Below are 20868 nucleotides of genomic sequence, written 5' to 3'. Positions count from 1 at the left end.
ACACACACACACACACACACACACGCACGCACGCATGCACGCATGCACACGTGCACACAAACACATGTACACTGGCTTGCACACACTTTCTTTCTCTCCCACTATAACCGCTTCCTGTGGTAAGGAACAGACAGGCTATTTTTAGTCAGCCCTGTAGCAGTGGAAAATATATTACGGCACAAATAGAAGAATAGTGAGAAAGAGGGATTGAGGATGACTTCAAGCCAGATCTAAGAAGTTTCAGACGGCTGGTTTAGTCACTGCCCCAGTTACTCTTCTGCTTCACCCAATCATCTAGGATCAGTTCTCCATCCCCAAGTCTTAACCAGATCTATTAAATCACTCCAGGTTCCTGAGGAAGTGTATCTATACTGGGAGACAAATACAACTCCTCCCATTTACTTGAACTGAATGGAACCACTGGAAACAGTTGGCTCTGATGTGGACTTAGGGAAGTGCCAGTTTGAGTGTATTCTCTGACCTCTCTTTTCGGCTTGATCTTGTGTTCGTCCAGTTTGAAGGCGGGGCCAATCTTCCTCCTGACTGTCGGAGGCTCCTCCCCTGGATCTAATGGATACTCCTTAGGAAGCTTCCCTGTCAACTCCTAGAGAGAGAGAGAGAGGGACAGAAATACATTATCTTGATCATGAATCATTGACGTCTGTGTGTCTGTATGAGTGAGTGTACATGCAGCGTATGTTTGTGTCTTTGTTTGTGTGTGTGTGCGTGCGTGCGTGCATGTGTGTGTCTTACCGCCTCTCTGATACAGATGTTCTTGAGTTCCTCTAGTCGCTGTTTGAGTGTCTCTTCCAGAGCCTCCTGCCTGGCCCTCAGTGCTGCCAGCATGTCTTTCTTAGCTGTCTGAGAACTGTCCGACTCCTGGGAACCTTCACACACAGAACAGAGATACAGTCAGAACACACGCACAAATAACAGACTAAGAACTTAGCACTAAACATGGACCAGAGTGTGGAACCTTGTCAGAAACAAGCTTACTGTAACGTTACTGTGTGGAGCACACATATACATACACCCAAATACAGCACTGACAACATTGGAGCCCAACACAATGGCATTGTCTGACCCAGACCTCCAGAGAGACAGAGAGAAACAAGGAGAGGGTGAGGGACGGGGGAGGGGGCGAAGGCACCTGCCGACAACTCAGGATGTTTACCGGGAAGTGAGTGGAACGCTTCGATAAGGAGGTCTAAGACTGTGTGTGTGGGGAGGGTGTGTGCATGTGTGTGTGTGTGTGAGTGTGTGTGAGTGGGATGGAGCAGCCGAGGACACAGTCTGTGACGCACAGTCTCCAACCCTGCAGGCACAACGTCGTGCCAGCCTCTCCCTCCCCATCAAACGCACGCACGCACTCACACACACACACACACACACACACACGCACACACGCACACACACACACACACACTCCCTGTCACTGCTCAAATACACTAACAACAGTCCCCCTGTCACCAAACACCATTGTGTACGACATACTGGAGTAAACACTGTGTTTTACAATAACGATAAACAGCTATACTAATCGTTGTATGAACTATGTTAGAGCAGGGATGCCCTCCAGGAGGAAAGTTAGCCACCCCTGGTCTAGGGTCAGGAGCTAAGATGTGAACCAGTACTGCCACACTGACTGCCCTGTAGAGAAATGAATACAGAATGTCTACACTGCTGAAAATTGTAGAGAATGTGAAGGAGACGCCTAAAGATGACATCACTACTCAGTGACATCATTCTGTTGCCAGGCAGAGATGACCGGTGGTAAGCACAGCGGCGTGTCATCAGATGGAAGTCTACAGATGCTACTGTACCTGTAGACTTCTAGTCATTGCGCTAATGCTAGTAAGGATTGGCTTGAGAATCTACTTCTAACTTCCTTCATACTGCATGTTTAGACATAAACATGGTATCCACGAGTTTATCTGACTCTGGGGAAGTAGAAAAAGATCAGAGCTGCCAGAATCACGCAGTATCCCTTTAACGCACACACACGCACACTTCCCTGAGGAGAGAGAGTAGTGATGTTTTGAGTTGGGTCAACATCTCCCAAGACTACCTAAGCCTGGAGGAATCCCTCTCACTAACAATCTCTACATCCCACTGCCAGAATGACCTCTCTCTCTGTGTGTGTGTGTGTGTGTGTGTGTGTGTGTGTGTGTGTGTGTGTGTGTGTGTGTGTGTGTGTGTGTGTGTGTGTGTGTGTGTGTGTGTGTGTGTGTGTGTGTGTAAGAGCAGGGATAAAAACACTGAATGGAGTGGGTGAGAGGACAAGACAGAGCGAAGAGTTATATAGAGATACTGTAGCTGAGAAACAGCAAGACACAAAGTGAGGAAGAGAGAGAGAGGCAGATCCAGAGAAATACGGGACAGGAGAAATAGCACACATCCACACACACGCACGTGCAAACACGCGCATACACACACAAACGTACTCAAAATGTAATATAATATTCTCAAAGTAGAATATTATGAGTTTAGTTAGGAATATCGTTGGATTAAAGAAAGGCTTGCTGTGTTGCTTAATTTCCTGTTACAAAAGGAATGCGTTACATTGTGACAACCAACCCCATACTATGTGACTTCCAACCCCGCGATGGGGCTGGTTGTCACAAGCAGAAAGAGTGTGTTTGATGGCTGATAACTCCATGTTCGATATGAGGATAAAAAGCATCCCATCTCAACCCAAGACCTTGGTCTTTCTCCTGATATTGAAAAGAGTCTTGTAAGATATACTGGTTCTGAGAAATACACACAAGAGTAAAAAGTGTGACAACCAACCCTGGTCTCCCTTAATTGATTTCATAAGATGTCAGCTGCGTGTGGATATAGCTGACCTTGCACATACATGCACACACACACACACACACACACAGTTGGCAGTATGTGTGTACCGCTCTTTTCTCTCACTCTAAACTACTAGCACTTTCACTAAACATTAGTTGATCTTGCCTGTGCCTTTCACACTTCCACAATGTTGGTGGAAACGGCCTTTGGGAAAACATCAAGGGTTTCTGTCCTGAAGTTTAAAGGTAGATTCACAGCCCTGTCCTCTCTAACTCGGTTCCCACAGACCCCTGCCCTGGCCTAGATAGGGGATGAGGGGGGGTTACCACTGTCTCCTCTAGAGGTCGACCGATTAATCGGAATGGCTGATTAATTAGGGCTGATTTCATGTTTTCATAACCATCAGTAATTGGTATGTTTGGCCACCGAATTGCAGATTTTTTTTTTACACCTTTATTTAACTCGGCAAGTCAGATTAAGAACACATTCTTATTTTCAATGACAGCCTAGCAACGGGGGTTAACTGCCTTGTTCAGGGGGGATTCGGGGATTTGTTTTTGCAACCTTCCGGTTACTAGTCCAACGCTCTAACCACCTGCCTTACATTGTACTCCACGAGGAGCCTGCATGGCAGGCTGACTACCTGTTACGCGAGGGCAGCAAGAAGCCAAGGTAAGTTGCTAGCTAGCATTAAACTTATCTTATAAATACGATCTATCTTAACATAATCACTAACTAGTTAACTACACATGGTTGATGATATTACTAGTTTATCTAGCGTATCCTGCGTTGCATATAATCGATGCGGTGCCTGTTAATTTCTCATTGAATCACAGCCTACTTCGACAAACGGGTGATGATTTAACAAGCGCATTTGCGAAAAAAGCACTGTCGTTGCACCAATGTACCTAACCATAAACATCAATGCCTTTCTTTAAAATCAATACACAAGTATATATTTTTAAACCTGCATATTTATTTAATATTGCCTGCTAACATGAATTTGTGTCACTTCTCTAGCGTTCCATGCAAGCAGTCAGGGTATATACAGCAGTTTGGGCCGCCTGGCTCATTGCGGATTGTGTGAAGTCCATTTATTCCTAACAAAGGCCGTAATTAATTTGCCAGAATTGTACATAATTATGACATAACATTGAAGGTTGTGCAATGTAACAGGAATATTTAGACTTAGGGATGCCACCCGTTAGATCAAATACGGAACGGTTCCGTATTTCACTGAAATAATAAACGTTTCGTTTTCGAAATTATAGTTTCCGGATTCGACCATATTAATGACCAAAGGCTCGTATTTCTGTGTGTTATTATGTTATAATTAAGTCTATGATTTGATATTTGATAGAGCAGTCTGACTGAGCGATGGTAGGCAGCAGCAGGCTCGTAAGCATTCATTCAAACAGCACCTTCGTGCGTTTTGCCAGCAGCTCGTCGCAATTCTTCAAGCATTGCGCTGTTTATGACTTCAAGCCTATCAACTCCCAAGATTAGGCTGGTGTAACCGATGTGAAATGGCTAGCTAGTTAGCGGGTGCGCGCTAATAGCGTTTCAAACGTCACTCGCTCTGAGACTTGGAGTAGTTGTTCCCCTTGCTCTACATGGGTAACGCTGCTTCGAGGGTGGCTGTTGTCGATGTGTTCCTGGTTCGAGCCCAGGTAGGAGTGAGGAGAGGGACGGAAGCTATACTGTTACACTGGCAATACTAAAGTGCCTATAAGAACATCCAATAGTCAAAGGTATATGAAATACAAATCGTATAGAGAGAAATAGTCCTATAATTCCTATAATAACTACAACCTAAAACTTCTTACCTGGGAATATTGAAGACTCATGTTAAAAGGAACCACCAGCTTTCATATGTTCTCATGTTCTGAGCAAGGAACTTAAATGTATGTATTATATTAAGTTAAAATAAGTGTTCATTCAGTATTGTTGTAATTGCCATTATTACAAATAAATAAAAAAATAAAAAAATCGGCATCGGATTTTTTTGGTCCTCCAATAATCGGTATCGGTATCGGCGTTGAAAAATCATAATCAGTCGACCTCTAGTCTCCTCTCACAAATCTCTTTCTAACCACATTACCTCCCTCTACACAGAGAGGCTTTGTCCAAGAGACCAGGACAAAGCTGCCCACCCTCCATTACATCCCTCTCTTCCGTCTATCCCCCTCTCCTCTACCACACTACATATAGAGGCCAGGGCCTCAACATTATGGGGTGGAGTACAGGGTAAGTGTACTGCAGGCCACAGACACACATGCAAAAACAGCCACACACGGAGACTTACCTGAGGAGAGCAGACTGCCAGAGCTGCCACTGATGATCTTGCCCTTGCTGCCCATGTTGGCCAGTTTAGATGTCTTCAGAGTGCCAGTCTCTGTCAGGTCGATGGCTATCTCACTGAGGCTACGAGCCGCATGGATCTTAGACTGGACACGCACACACAGAGGGAAATATTAGATCTTTACAAAATCCTGTATTTCTGCTTGTTTCTACTGGTATGGTGATGCTATACCACACTCTAGAACTACACACACTCTAGTCTCCAACACTCATCCTAGAATCCCATACTCATTCTAGAACCTCAGACTCATTCTAGAACCTCAGACTCATTCTAGAACCTCCCCAGTGATTCTATGTGTTACCTTGCTCTGCTTGCGGTCCAGGTAGAACTGGTGTTGGCTGATGGCCATGGCCCAGATAGACTTAATGAGAGCAGGGCAGGCGTACCAGGTGTGGACAGCTATACCACTGTGGCCAAACGTCCTTCTGGTCACCGACGCCCTACAGTAGAGACGGACACAAGGCCTCCTTATACACACTGAATACACAAACACACACACAGTAAATTAAAGAACATGCACACGCGCACGTACACACACACCCCAACGGCCTATAGCAGGGCCAGACGCAAGGGATAACACACTTATTCTAGAAAGAGAGAGGCTATGTCTAGTAGTGATGTTCAGCAGTACCACACACATTGACTCCCATGACATGATTTACTCTACAGTGTTTAGACAGAAAGTTAGCTGTATCTCATGCTAACTACTGCCTCCAATAAAACAGCTCTCTCTTCTCTCTGCCCGTCTCTCTCCTTTTCTCTCGTCTTTCTCTCTCCCGTCTTTCTCTCTCTCTCTCCCTCTCTCTCTCTGTAGAGATGTGAAATAAACAAAAGACAGGTGACTTCCTCCTCTAGACAGCAGAGTTCAGTGTGTGTGTGTGTGTGTGTGTGTGTGTGTCTGTGTGTGTGTGTGTGTGTGTGTGTGACTATCAGCAGTTCAATCTGTGTCAGGCTCCATTTAATGCCAAGATAAATTGAGACTGTGTGTGTGTGTGTGTGTGCACAAGCCACTTGCACCGCTGTTTACCTCTTGATGTCTCTACTTGTCTTTAATATATCATCACCACTAACAACAGTACCAACCCATGACCATCTCTGCTCTGGGATTTTTATGTCTGCTAAACTTTACACAAAGCAGCTAGCAGCATTTACACTGGGGTACAATTAAGACATTATAAATCTCATCTACCCAAGCCTCTTTTTCTATACCATACACTCCTTTCACCACTCCAGCCGACATGGTTTATCATCAACACAACTAACTTATGTATCCTACATATTATCAGGGCAGATGGAAAAGGGTCCTCTTTACTACAGAGTTACTTTCTGATACAAAACACACACACACACACACACACACACACACACACACACACACACACACACACACACACACACACACACACACACACACACACACACACACACACACACTCAGAGATGTGATATAGATTTACCTCCTGGGGTCATGAACTTCCACTGAGAACTTCTTCTCTCTGAAGTAGAGGTTCTCCAGCTGACGCCATTGGAACACCTGAGGACACACACACCACGCGCGCACACATACACACACACACACACACACACACACACACACACACACACACACACACTTTTGAACTGAAAGAGGCTCACAGACTTCAAACGGAGATACAAACAGACACAGAAGCTTGCGAAGGCAGAAACACACACTCCTGGCTGGATATGACTTCCCTGTACATCCACTGAGAGTTAGGATTGGTTTTGCAACACCCCAAAAACAGAAAGAACAGGAGAGGAGTGAGGAGGAGGAGTGAAGAGAGGAGAGAGGGAGGAGAGGAAAGAGGGAGGACATGAGGTAAGGGTCTCTGATCAGATCCAGACCCAGCGGGCTCGTCCAGAACTCTTCCCCCAGCTGAATGACCTCACCCCCTTGAGAGAGAGAGGGAAGTTTTTTTTTCTTCCCTTCTTTCCCATCCTCTTTACGAACCATCAGCTCCTCTTTAAATAAAACCACACCCCGCTGGGTGAGAAAGTCTCCTCAATATGTGTGTGTGTGTGTGTGTGTGTGTGTGTGTGTGTGTGTGTGTGTGTGTGTGTGTGTGTGTGTGTGTGTGTGTGTGTGTGTGTGTGTGTGTGCGTGTGTGTGTGTGTGTGTTAAATCCTCCCCAGGTGCAGGGGAACAGAAAGTTCTGAGTTGGCGGGTGTTTACCAGCTGTAGGCAAGTGAGCGAGTGTGTGTGTGTGTGTGTGTGTGGGAGAGTGTGAGAGTGTGTGAGAAGTAAAGTTTCCTCCTCTCCTATAGCCAGGCTAAGACCCTCCCCTCCCTCCCCCTGACCCCCCCCCCCCCCCCCCTCTCCCTCGAGGAGTACGCTTCCTGCTCTGGGCTCTGTGGCTGGGAGAAAGGGAGGGACGGTGAGTGGGGAGAGGATTACTGTGGCCCCACCAAACGTAGCACTTTTGCTTTGTTTAGTCAGCCAGCCAGCCCCCCTCTTCAGACACACAAACACATAAACTGCCTGACGAGGTCTGTTTCTCGTTACACAGAGAGTCACAGCAGTTACTGTTACACTGGAGACACTACAGCACAAGTAGCTGGGAAACACACACACATTGAGACACACAAACAGCACACACCAACAATGGTGGTGGTAGAGATGCAAAGGCAGTGAGATGGTTTAAGAAACGCTAAACACGCGTGAACTCTGTACAGAACAACACGAGAAAACAAAGGTAACTGGCAGGGTGAGGAAGGACAGAGAGAGAGGAAGAAGGAGATGAGGAGGCACAGCCCAGGAATCATAACAGCCTGGGAAAAGAATGGAGAGAGAGGGACAAGAGGAACAGAGGAGAGGAGGGGGAGCTGATGGAGAAAAAACGAATGTATAAACACAGCGTTGGGACTAAGAGTGTGTGTGAGAGTGTGTGTGCGTATACGTGCGAGATAATCAGTGCAGTTACGCTCGGTGAACGGTACACTCAATGGAGTATGAACACTTAATGGAGCATGGTGCTAAGAATAGGAGAGAGAGGGTGTATGTGTGTGATTACAGATAGGGAGAGTGTGTGCAACAGAGAGTGCTTGACACACACATGCTCCCTCGTAACTAGGTTGGAGGGTGGCCCCATCTTATCAACTCAATACTGGCAACACTGGCACATCAGACAACACTGGCAACACTGGCACTAGTGTCACATCAGACAACACTGGCAACACTGGCACTAGTGTCACATCAGACAAGACTGGCAACACTGGCACTAGTGTCACATCAGACAAGACTGGCACTAGTTTCACATCAGACAACACTGGCAACACTGGCATTAGTATCACATCAGACAACACTGGTATTAGTGTCACATCAGACAACACTGGCAACACTGGCACTAGTGTCACATCAGACAACACTGGCAACACTGGCATTAGTCTCACATCAGACGACACTGACAACACTGGCATTAGTGTCACATCAGACAACACTGACAACACTGGCATTAGTGTCACATCAGACAACACTGGCAACACTGGCACTAGTGTCACATCAGACAACACTGGCAACACTGGCACTAGTGTCACATCAGCCAAGACTGGCAACACTGGCACTAGTGTCACATCAGACAACACTGGCAACACTGGCACTAGTGTCACATCAGACAAGAATGGCACTAGTGTCACATCAGACAACACTGGCACTAGTGTCACATCAGACAACACTGGCAACCCTGGCACTAGTGTCTAATCAGACAAGACTGGCACTAGTGTCACATCAGACAACATTGGCAACACTGGCACTAGTGTCACATCAGACAACACTGACAACACTGGCACTAGTGTCACATCAGACAACACTGGCACTAGTGTCACATCAGACAACACTGGCACTAGTGTCACATCAGACAACACTGGCATTAGTGTCACATCAGACAACACTGGCACTAGTGTCACATCAGACAACACTGGCAACACTGGCACTAGTGTCACATCAGACAAGACTGGCACTAGTGTCACATCAGACAACACTGGCACTAGTGTCACATCAGACAACACTGGCAACACTGGCACTAGTGTCACATCAGACAACACTGGCACTAGTGTCACATCAGACAACACTGGCACTAGTATCACATCAGACAACACTGACAACACTGGCACTAGTGTCACATCAGACAACACTGGCACTAGTGTCACATCAGACAACTCTGGCAACACTGGCACTAGTGTCACATCAGACAACACTGGCACTAGTGTCACATCAGACAACACTGGCACTAGTGTCACATCAGACAACACTGGCATTAGTGTCACATCAGACAACACTGGCACTAGTGTCACATCAGACAACACTGGCACTAGTGTCACATCAGACAACACTGGCACTAGTGTCACATCAGACAACACTGGCAACACTGGCACTAGTGTCACATCAGACAACACTGGCACTAGTGTCACATCAGACAACACTGGCACTAGTGTCACATCAGACAACACTGGCACTAGTGTCACATCAGACAACACTGGCACTAGTGTCACATCAGACAACACTGGCATTAGTGTCACATCAGACAACACTGGCACTAGTGTCACATCAGACAACACTGGCAACACTGGCACTAGTGTCACATCAGACAAGACTGGCACTAGTGTCACATCAGACAACACTGGCAACACTGGCACTAGTGTCACATCAGACAACACTGGCACTAGTGTCACATCAGACAACACTGGCACTAGTATCACATCAGACAACACTGACAACACTGGCACTAGTGTCACATCAGACAACACTGGCACTAGTGTCACATCAGACAACTCTGGCAACACTGGCACTAGTGTCACATCAGACAACACTGGCACTAGTGTCACATCAGACAACACTGGCACTAGTGTCACATCAGACAACACTGGCATTAGTGTCACATCAGACAACACTGGCACTAGTGTCACATCAGACAACACTGGCACTAGTGTCACATCAGACAACACTGGCAACACTGGCACTAGTGTCACATCAGACAACACTGGCACTAGTGTCACATCAGACAACACTGGCACTAGTGTCACATCAGACAACACTGGCATTAGTGTCACATCAGACAACACTGGCACTAGTGTCACATCAGACAACACTGGCACTAGTGTCACATCAGACAACACTGGCACTAGTATCACATCAGACAACACTGACAACACTGGCACTAGTGTCACATCAGACAACACTGGCAACACTGGCACTGGTGTCACATCAGACAACACTGGCACTAGTGTCACATCAGACAACACTGGCACTAGTGTCACATCAGACAACACTGGCATTAGTGTCACATCAGACAACACTGGCACTAGTGTCACATCAGACAACACTGGCACTAGTGTCACATCAGACAACACTGGCACTAGTGTCACATCAGACAACACTGGCAACACTGGCACTAGTGTCACATCAGACAACACTGGCACTAGTGTCACATCCGACAACACTGACAACACTGGCACTAGTGTCACATCAGACAACACTGGCAACACTGGCACTAGTGTCACATCAGACAACACTGGCACTAGTGTCACATCAGACAACACTGGCACTAGTGGCACATCAGACAACACTGGCATTAGTGTCACATCAGACAACACTGGCACTAGTGTCACATCAGACAACACTGGCACTAGTGTCACATCAGACAACACTGACAACACTGGCACTAGTGTCACATCAGACAACACTGGCACTAGTTTCACATCAGACAACACTGGCACAAAGTGTCACATCAGACAACACTGGCACTAGTGTCACATCAGACAAGACTGGCACTAGTGTCACATCAGACAACACTGGCACTAGTGTCACATCAGACAAGACTGGCACTAGTGTCACATCAGACAACACTGGCACTAGTGTCACATCAGACAACACTGGCACTAGTTTCACATACACCCCAGTAGCTGTTGTGGTATTGAACTAGTGTGATCAGGTTTGTTAGTGCTGGGAATAGACTGAAGCCTACACACCCTGTGTGCTGGCACAAACCATCGCTTTAATCTTCCCTCGTATCAGGCTTTAGTAATCAGTCAATGTACCATAGACCATTACTGCAGACCACAGTCACATTTACCAGTAAGGCTACTTCAACAGTCTGCCCTGTGGCTCAGTTGGTAGAGCATGGCGTTTACAACGCCAGGGTTGTGGGTTTGATTCCCATGGGGGGCCAGTACAACAAACAAAAAAATCACTACTGTAAGTTGCTCTGGATAAGAGTGTCTGCTAACTGACTAAAATGTACAACACAATGAGGAATTAAACCAGTTTCAAGGAGTTAGGGGTTGTTATTATGATAAATGACAGGAGTTATATAAGTGGTGTGTATTTATTAACAACTTTAGAGAGACTTTGAATATTCTGAACAACAATATCACATACAGACATGGTGACACTCTGATTTAGAGAACGGCAAAGGGTGTGTCCACTGTTAGGCCAGTGTGTGTACTGTATGTGTACAAAGAAAAGGTCATGCCTGAGAAAGCTTGAAGTCCCTAGGGGATACCCATGGGATTGTATGAAGAATAGAATGGTCTATAATGGCTCAGTAATACTGGAGAGAAGCATTACATCCCTGATTCCCTTCCCATTTTACATTTACATTTTAGTCATTTAGCAGACGCTCTTATCCAGAGCGACTTACAGTAGTGAATGCATACATTTCATTTTCATACATTTTATTTTTTTTATTTTTTTCGTACTTGGCCCCCCGTGGGAATCGAACCCACAACCCTGGTGTTGCAAACACCATGCTCTACCAACTGAGCTACTGTCCCCCTCCCTCAGAAAGGTGGGGGCTTTAAATGTTTCCAGGGTGTTCTTTTGTTACTATGGAGACCTGCCCATGGCTTCCTGTTGTTTTTCAGCACTGTTTCATATGTTCATATACTTATCTGACCCGGTAACACACTAGCTAGCAGAGACATAGCTAGCAGAGACATAGCTAGCAGAGACATAGCTAGCAGAGACATAGCTAGCAGAGACATAGCTAGCAGAGACATAGCTAGCAGAGACATAGCTAGCAGAGACATAGCTAGCAGAGACATAGCTAGCAGAGACATAGGCTTAATCTCTATCAAGAAAATCTAAATCAGCATCTGCCTCAGTCATTCACAAACCATAAAGTGTCTCACAACTCACTAACAAGGCATTTTTACTGGTTGTGGTTTAGCTGTAACTCTCTCTGTGTGTGTGTGTGTGTGTGTGTGTGTGTGTGTGTGTGTGTGTGTGTGTGTGTGTGTGTGTGTGTGTGTGTGTGTGTGTTTGTGTGTGTGTGTGTGTGTGTGTGTGTGTGTGTGTGTATGCTGATGAGAAGCCAGAACATGGAAGACCTGAACCTCCCTTCATTCCTCCTCGCCTTGGAACACATTCACTCTATTGTAGTACAGACCACTTTCAACCTGGCATGACCCACTGCATTTCAGTGTGTGTGTGTGTGTGTGTGTGTGTGTGTGTGTGTGTGTGTGTGTGTGTGTGTGTGTGTGTGTGTGTGTGTGTGTGTGTGTGTGTGTGTTTACGTCTACAAATGGGGAGATAAGAGCGTCTGCTAAATGACTTAAATGTAAATGTAAAATATGGGGAGAAAACATCCTGCCAATAATGAAGGATCCAAGAGAGCCATTGTTTGTAAAGAGCACCTTTCTACCTGATACTAACATTGGAAGCTATCTCAAACCACCAAATAATGCTGTGACCTAGAATAGGAGATTAGGCCAGCATTCCCAATCTGTCTCTGTGGTGATGTAACCTAGGAAACCTCAGGATCTGGGACTATTACGGGATAGAGCAGGAATGTGGGGAGAACAGTGGTGAGACATTTAGACTGAAATGTGCACACACACACACACACACACACACACACACACACACACACACACACACACACACACACACACACACACACACACACACACACACACACACACACACACACACACACACACACACATTAGAACAGGACTGAGGGGTCAGAGTTCACGTGTGGGAGTGTGTGTGTGTGTCGGTTCATCCAGCCAGGAGATGAATGATACTAGTCTTTCCAGGGTCAAGGGTGAGAGGTAAGAGGCTTTAACAGACTACAGGGAGACTGATGGGAGGACAGTGTTACATCTTTATAAAAGAGACATAATGGAGCGAGAGGGAGAGAAAGAGAATGAAAGTCTTACCTTCCTGGGCTTGACCTTGTCCTGGTAGTCATACTGGAAGATTCCTTTATAACTCAGGCCCAGCCACCACGGGATGCCCTGTTTATCCTGACAGAGAGAGAGGGTACACACATCAGAGCGTGTGTGTGTGTATATTTGTGTGTGTGTGTGTGCATGTATTTCATAGTCCCCCAAAGCCTCCTCCCAAACACCCCCTCACCCACCAACCCCAAGACAGAGAGACTGTAAGTGATAAGGTTGTACCTTAACAGTGTAGTAATGTACTCCATATGTAGGCAGAGACTCAACGATGCTCATATAACTGAGACAGACAGAGAGAGAGAGACATTAGTCAATCAGAGAGTGTTCAACTTCACAGTGTTCAACTTCACAGTGTTCAACTTCACATCAACTACGGAAGAGAGAGCGTCATAAAAACACACACACTCACACACATATGGATACACACGCAGTAGACACCCAGCATGTGTGAGAGATGAACACACACAGCTCAAGAGGGAGAGAACATGAGACACATAAGAAACACACACACCCTTCCCCTCTCCAGTCTTACTTGACTATGGCCTGCCCTCTGGACTGTCCATTCAGCTTCTTGTAGTGTTCTATCACCCGGTCCTCACTGGAACAGAAAACATACACAACATCTAATCAATCACTCATATCAACCAGGCAGTAGAGTTTGGTGGCCCTGGTCAACTGGGCCAATAAGACAGGCTGGGACTCACCAGTAGGCCAGAGATGGGTGTTCCTTCAGGGCCTGAGTCGGCAGAGCTGGAAGCTTCTTCAGGTCTGACCTCGTCACGTCGTTACTGTGACACACACAGAAACACACGCATTAGTGATATAAACCAATCCAAAGGTGTCTCCAATAGTGTGATGTTTGTCTACTACAATGAGGTATTGACTTCAATCCAAAGGTATTTCCCTAAGAATAATCGATGGGTTGGGGGCAGAGTTAGTAACTGACAGGGTGGGGGAAACTAATGCTGCCCTGCTGTGTTTCAGGGGGACTGATGAGACAGTCCACAGCTGGGATCAACTGCAGAGAGTGCAGAGAGAGAGAGAGAGAGAGAGAGAGAGAGAGAGAGAGAGAGAGAGAGGAAGAGATAGCGAGACCCCAGACTTCAGACTCTCAGTCTTAAACCCCTCTGTAATCCCCTAAACCTCCCAGCCCCCTGAGACTGAGGGAAAGGCCTGGAAAAAAGGACAGCCAACACTGGAAATATAATAGCTGTAACTCCCACATGCCTGATCTCCCACATGAAAAATACTACAGTTTACTATAGAATACTACAGTACTTACTATATCATTCTGTAGTGAACTATAATATACTGTAGAATGCTATACGACACGCTGTAGTATACCTCGATCATGTGTAGTACTTGCTATAGAATTTAGTAGTATACTATTAGTACTATAGCACATACTACAGTATACTAAAGTCCGCAAAAACACTACAGTGAATACTACGCCAAAGTATGCAAAAACACTACAGTGAATACTATGGTATTTAACCATAGTACTATAGTATTATTTAATGTGGGCTAGAGCAATGGTTCTCAATCCCAACCTTTATCACCTGATCTGGACGCCACAGCCCCAGCAGCCTTCACCAGGAATGGATGGGCAACCAGTAACATAAACACGTACAATGTTAGTGTAATATATAGCGTAATATGTTACACATTCCAGAGCTGTGGGATGCCATGTTTTTTAATGTTCCCTGTGAGAAGGAGGAAATGGGGTCAAAGGTGAATGCTGTTTGACTCTCTTATTTGCACAGGCCTGGCCACTGGCCTAGTGGTTAGAGCATTTGGCCAGTAACTGAAAGGTTGCTGGATCAAATCCCTGAGCTGACAAGGTAACAATCTGTAGTTCTGCCCCTGAGCAAGGCAGTTAAACCACTGTTCCATGGGTGCTGTGGATGTTGATTATGGCAGCCCCCTGCAGCTCTCTGATTTAGAGGGGTTGGGTTAAATGCGGAAGATGTGTTCAGTTGTATAACTGACTAGGTATCCCCCTTTCCCTCCATGCTCACACACTGACGAAGAATCCTTATCCTGTACTGCTCCAAGTTATATGACCATAGCTTGGTTCGAATACCCATACTAACATACTGTATTGTACATAATTAAAGAGTATATACTATTAGTTCATGTTCGTGTACTGTAAACGAACGGTATCCTTTCAGTTGAGCATACTAGCGCTTCACCTGTCTAACAGAAGTTGCTGCTGTTGCTATGCAAACTCTTGCAAGCTTGTTAGCATAACAAATTACTTGCTAGACATTTTATGATTTTGGCTGTGTTTGTAAATTCAACCTGGAGTGCGCTCTGGGTGTTGGTATTCAGAGCGTTGTTAGATTGTCCGTTGGTAAATTCAGAGCGCACACTGCCAGTGGCATTGGACGGCCTGGCCGAGGAGTAGGATTGATCCGAGCGTTCTGACCTCCCAACGGCAGTCAAGCACCCAAGCTAACTGGCTAACGTTGGCTAGCTTGCTAGCTACTTCCAGACACAAATGAGAGAACACCTCACTCTGACCATTTTACTCTCCCTAACAGAGCTGGTTAGGCTGTTTTCATGTTATCCATAGTGTTGGTGACTGCAACTGTGCTGCTGGCAACAATTTAATTATGCTTTTTGCTAACATTTACTGACACAGGCCATGTTCAACTGGGTTGAGCATTCGTAAATCATCATTTATTCTGCGGTCTGGTACACTCAGACGAGAGAGCTCTGGAATCGGAGTAGATAGCCGGAGCGAATTAACAATGACCCTTGAGAACGCACAGCGACTCTACCACTTAGTTAAGCTAAGAATGACATATAGTTAATATACTGGCAAGTTCGATGTATTAGTAGCCAACTAACGTTAGGTAGCTAGCTAAAATACCAGTATTTACTGCTGTAATGATATGAAATTCCACCATTTTCAATCTGAAAATGTTGTGAAGCCACGCCCATTTTCTGAAGAATTGTATTCAAATCCCAGAAATAGTGTCCACTGCTTGTATACTTCGTATTTTGGCAAATTTAGTACGACATCCAGGATCTTTGGGCATACTAACTATATCCATACTATGACCAATAAGCATACTACATACTCAATTTACGTCACAAATAGTACGGTTAGTGTGGTTAATATTCGAACACAGCTCATGTGTTCCTTTAACCGTGAAGACATCCAATGCATCTTTATTTAAAGGAACATAGCAGCATGATTACCAGCATTGCAAACAACCATTTACACAATAGCAGGTTACACAATGGAGCAGAAAATACACTGCACCACATGGCATTTTGTAAACGACATCTCAAGCCTGCCTAAATGTAAGCTAGCATCTCTCTACACCATAAAACTGCAAATCAATAGAGGATAAGTTGTTTTAGGGGGCAGAAGGCTCATCATGTGAGCTGGGAAGCTGAGATCTTAACTACCCTGGCCTTTGTCTCACCCTGTTTCACTGCTCTGTTCTTAATTGGTTAGGAGTCATGCACTGTGGAGCCCTGTCTCACGCTCTCTCTCTCTCTCTCACTCTCACACACACACACACACACACACACGAACACAAATATGCGGCAGGGTAGCCTAGTGGTTAGAGCGTTGGACTAGTAGTTCTAATCCACGAGCCGACAAGGTAAAAATCTGTCGTTCTGCCCCTGAACAAGGCAGTTAATCCACTGTTCCTAGGCCATCATTGAAAATAAGAATTTGTTCTTAACTGACTTGCCTGGTAAAATAAAAAAATAAAAAGTCAGACTTCAGTCTGGATGGAGTGAGTGAATCAGGAGACTGGGGGAGGAGAGATTGAGAGGAATAGAGTGATGGAGAACAGGCAGACAAAGGCAGGTCCTGTGAGAGGAGAGGGAGGGGTGTTTCACTGCTCTGATGGGCTCAGAGGGCCCAGGACAGACCCCTTACATGGGTGCTATTGTTCTCCTGTCACACACACACCTATCCTCCCCTTGCCCAAAAACCAAACACATATGTGGGCCACCACCTCTCTACTCCCCACTGAGACAGGGACAATAGGTCTGAGGCTGCTGGATATTAGTTATTATGAAGTATATTCTACATATACAGCTTACTGTAGTATAAATACATAATAACTGTTCTTACCTGGTGAAGTCACCTTTAGCCTCCTGGATAGAGAAGAGAAAGAGAGTGGTTAGATATATGCAGTATTATGGAGGGGAAAGATGGCTTTTGTGGGTTAAGTAGTGTGTGTGTGTGTGTGCGCATATTTGGTAGGGTCAAGTCTCCTGCGGTGAAATCAGAGAGAAACGTTATCCTTCCATCTGGAGCAAAACCTCTAAAGACCAAGAGATACCTGACACCTCTGCACCTGCACACACACACACACACACACACACACACACACACACACACACACACACACACACACACACACACACACACACACACACACACACATACACACACACACACACACACACACACACAGTAGCGCACACACACACAAACGCACAATAGCGCGCACACACACACACAAACAATAGCACACACACACACATACACACACAAAGACTATGGAGTGTGTGTGTGTGTGTATGTGTGTGTGTGCGGTATTGTTTGTGTGTGTTTGTGTGGTAATGGGCTGACCTAGACTGCGGCGGAACCCTACACACTACCTGGCCAATATACATACTCACTCCCTCGAACTAGGCATGGGAGCCCATTTAAAAAATAATCCTCTGTCATGTTCATGTCATGATAAAGATGATGAACCAATGGGGAGAGTCAGAGTAGATCTGGGACAAAGCTAGAGAAACAATCCTTCTAAAATATAGCAGAATTAGAGGAAAGACAGCTCACTATTTCAGCAGATTGGAAAGTGAGTAGTGTGGTGTGTCAGGAAGCAGATTAAGGAACTGGTGTCACTCTGACCTCAGACTTACCTGTAGGATATAGGAGGCCAGCTCAAAAACCACCTCACTGTCCACCTCAATGAGCTCCTTGGAGAAAGAGAGAGACACAGAAAGGGAGAGACAGAGAGATCAAAACAGAGAGAGAGGGAGAGAAACAGAGAGACAGGGAGAGAAACAGAGAGGGAGAGATGGAGAGACAGAGAGATCGAAACAGAGAGGGAGAGAAACAGAGAGAGAGGGAGAGAAACAGAGACAGACACAGAGAGAGAAACAGAGAGAGAGAGACAGAGACAAAGAGGGAGACAGACAGAGGGAGAGAGAGAGACAGAGAGAGAGAGAGAGAGAGAGAGCGAGACAAAGAGAGAGAGAGAGAGAGAGAGAGAGGGAGAGGAAAGCATTATATAACGGTTATTCTGTGACTTGAACAGCTAATAAACCCAATCCAATGTATCCATTGCATTCCCTATGTGGGGAGCTGTGAGGGGCACATTTTCATACATCAGATTCATACTATGACCACGATGTTACGATGTACCTACACTACTAATACAACACTGTATTAGTAGTGTAGGTACACCGTATTTGTAGTGTAGGTGTGTGTGTGTGTGTGTGTGTGTGTGTGTGTGGATGACTAGTGACTAAAGGGCTCAGGTATGTAAGGAATGTCCTCTATACAATCCCTGGCAGTTCATTGGTTAAGAGATCAGACAGCAGAGTGAAACACAACACTGAAAACAGTACCACCCAGCATGGGCTCTCACCATGGGGCTGTGGTCTAGCAGTGTGCGTGTGTATGTGTGTGTGTATGTGTGTGTGTGGTCCAGTGTAGAACACACACTCCATACATGCAGACAGGAGATGACTGCATTAAATATGACTCTATAGCCACAACACAATTATAATGTCCTAAACGTAGCCACGACTAATCAAATCAAATCAAATGGTATCGATCCCATACACATGTTTAGCAGATGTCATTGCAGGTGTAGCAAAAATCTTTTATCATGAGTAACATTTACGCAGTCTGTGTTATGTTGAAAAAGTTGATTTTTGTGTCCTTGTATCCATGTGTGCATCGAGTAAAAATAGAGCTATTATGGTCTATTGGAGTGGAAATGTAGACTTCACAGACAACCCTTACTTCTCTTGAGTCTGTTGGACAGTGAGAGTTCTCCAGCCTCCCTTTATAAACACCTAGTCTTAGGTGTGAAGTATTGGTTATGTGTTAGCATACGCTAGGTTGTCAGTGCTGGGTATGCATTAGGAAAAGCTAAGTGTGCTGCTGGAGTGTTATCAGAAGCTTCGCTATCAGTGGATGCATTTTGAGGCTGGTTAACACTTTCGGAGCTGGAGCTAGCAGAAGCTTAGCTAATGCTAAATCTGTTTCTAACAGGATGAATGGAACAGAGAGGAGACAGAGAGTGGTTTTACTGTTCAAACGTCACACTGACGACCCAACAGCCCACATATACCCCCTGGTGGGGAAATGATGACATGACTGGAAAATAAAATCCACTTCTTGGAAGATAAATCATCAATGCATAACACATGAGAACACACACAGACAGACACTCACTGATCTAACACATAGCAGAACAATACCATACAGTATATATATATATATATATATATATATATATATATATATAGGCATGCTATATCTAAGCATATCTAAGCATGTGAACCACAGGCCATGATGACCTTACCTTGTATATGCAGGACTTAGCATTGAGGAAGAAGAGTTCGATAGTCGCATTGTCCTTGAGGTAGGAAATACTCTCTATGTAAAACCTGTAACACATAGAAAACAGAACACATGACTTTAGCTTAACAGGCAGGAAATAGTCTCTAAAACCTGTGATGAACAGAAACATAAAACACAGTACAGTACAACAGACCATGACACAATGAGTTTCGATTGTATGCGTCTTGGAAACGCATTCAATCTAGTTCCAGGCCACTATGTGTGGCAGAACTGCAGAGAACAGAGTGTCCACTAGGAGTCATCAGACATGAGGCTCACACACACACACACACACACACACACACACACACACACACACACACACACACACACACACACACACACACACACACACACACAGTTAATAAACACCTCTCTGTCTGATACATGGCAACCATCCAACACACACGCACGCACGCACAAACGCTGATGCACAAACACAGACACATCATCTACACAATCACACCACACATCGCAAATGTGCACACCATGCATTTCACACAATCGCTAGCTGGCTGGCTGGCTGGCTGGCTGGCTGGCTGGCTGGCTGGCTGGCTGGCTTGGCTATCTGCATCATCAGCTGAGTGCAGGCAGAGAAAGACAGTAACCATCAATAGCGAGATGGGAGCTACTGTAACAGTAGAATGTAGTCTATATAGAGAGAGATGGGAGCTACTGTAACAGTAGAATGTAGTCTATATATAGAGAGATGGGAGCTACTGTAACAGTAGAATGTAGTCTATATATAGAGATGGGAGCTACTGTACCAGTAGAATGTAGTCTATATATAGAGAGAGATGGGAGCTACTGTAACAGTAGAATGTAGTCTATATATAGAGAGAGATGGGAGCTACTGTAACAGTAGAATGTAGTCTATATATAGAGATGGGAGCTACTG

The 20868-nt window shown here is 45.4% G+C and overlaps 1 protein-coding gene across 6 annotated transcripts in view; it reads right to left on the bottom strand.

Annotated features, from left to right (window-relative positions):
• Positions 1 to 20868, bottom strand: part of LOC115196716 (FERM domain-containing protein 4A) — a 190324-nt gene that overhangs the window by 20191 nt on the left and 149265 nt on the right. For all 6 annotated transcript variants that reach the window (XM_029757572.1, XM_029757574.1, XM_029757571.1 and 3 more), the window contains exons 5-16: positions 19933 to 20017; positions 18257 to 18313; positions 17457 to 17479; positions 14059 to 14142; positions 13887 to 13952; positions 13577 to 13634; positions 13334 to 13420; positions 6616 to 6692; positions 5460 to 5601; positions 5102 to 5243; positions 754 to 887; positions 482 to 604 (exon numbers count right to left, since the gene is read on the bottom strand). In XM_029757572.1, the coding sequence (XP_029613432.1) occupies positions 482 to 604; positions 754 to 887; positions 5102 to 5243; positions 5460 to 5601; positions 6616 to 6692; positions 13334 to 13420; positions 13577 to 13634; positions 13887 to 13952; positions 14059 to 14142; positions 17457 to 17479; positions 18257 to 18313; positions 19933 to 20017 (1078 nt within the window). The remainder of the gene's footprint in view (positions 1 to 481; positions 605 to 753; positions 888 to 5101; positions 5244 to 5459; positions 5602 to 6615; positions 6693 to 13333; positions 13421 to 13576; positions 13635 to 13886; positions 13953 to 14058; positions 14143 to 17456; positions 17480 to 18256; positions 18314 to 19932; positions 20018 to 20868) is intronic.

Source organism: Salmo trutta, chromosome 7 (assembly GCF_901001165.1).
Source record: "Salmo trutta chromosome 7, fSalTru1.1, whole genome shotgun sequence".
NCBI lineage: Eukaryota > Metazoa > Chordata > Actinopteri > Salmoniformes > Salmonidae > Salmo > Salmo trutta.
Note: the sequence above shows the minus strand (reverse complement) of the source record. Positions and strands in the feature narration are given on the sequence as shown.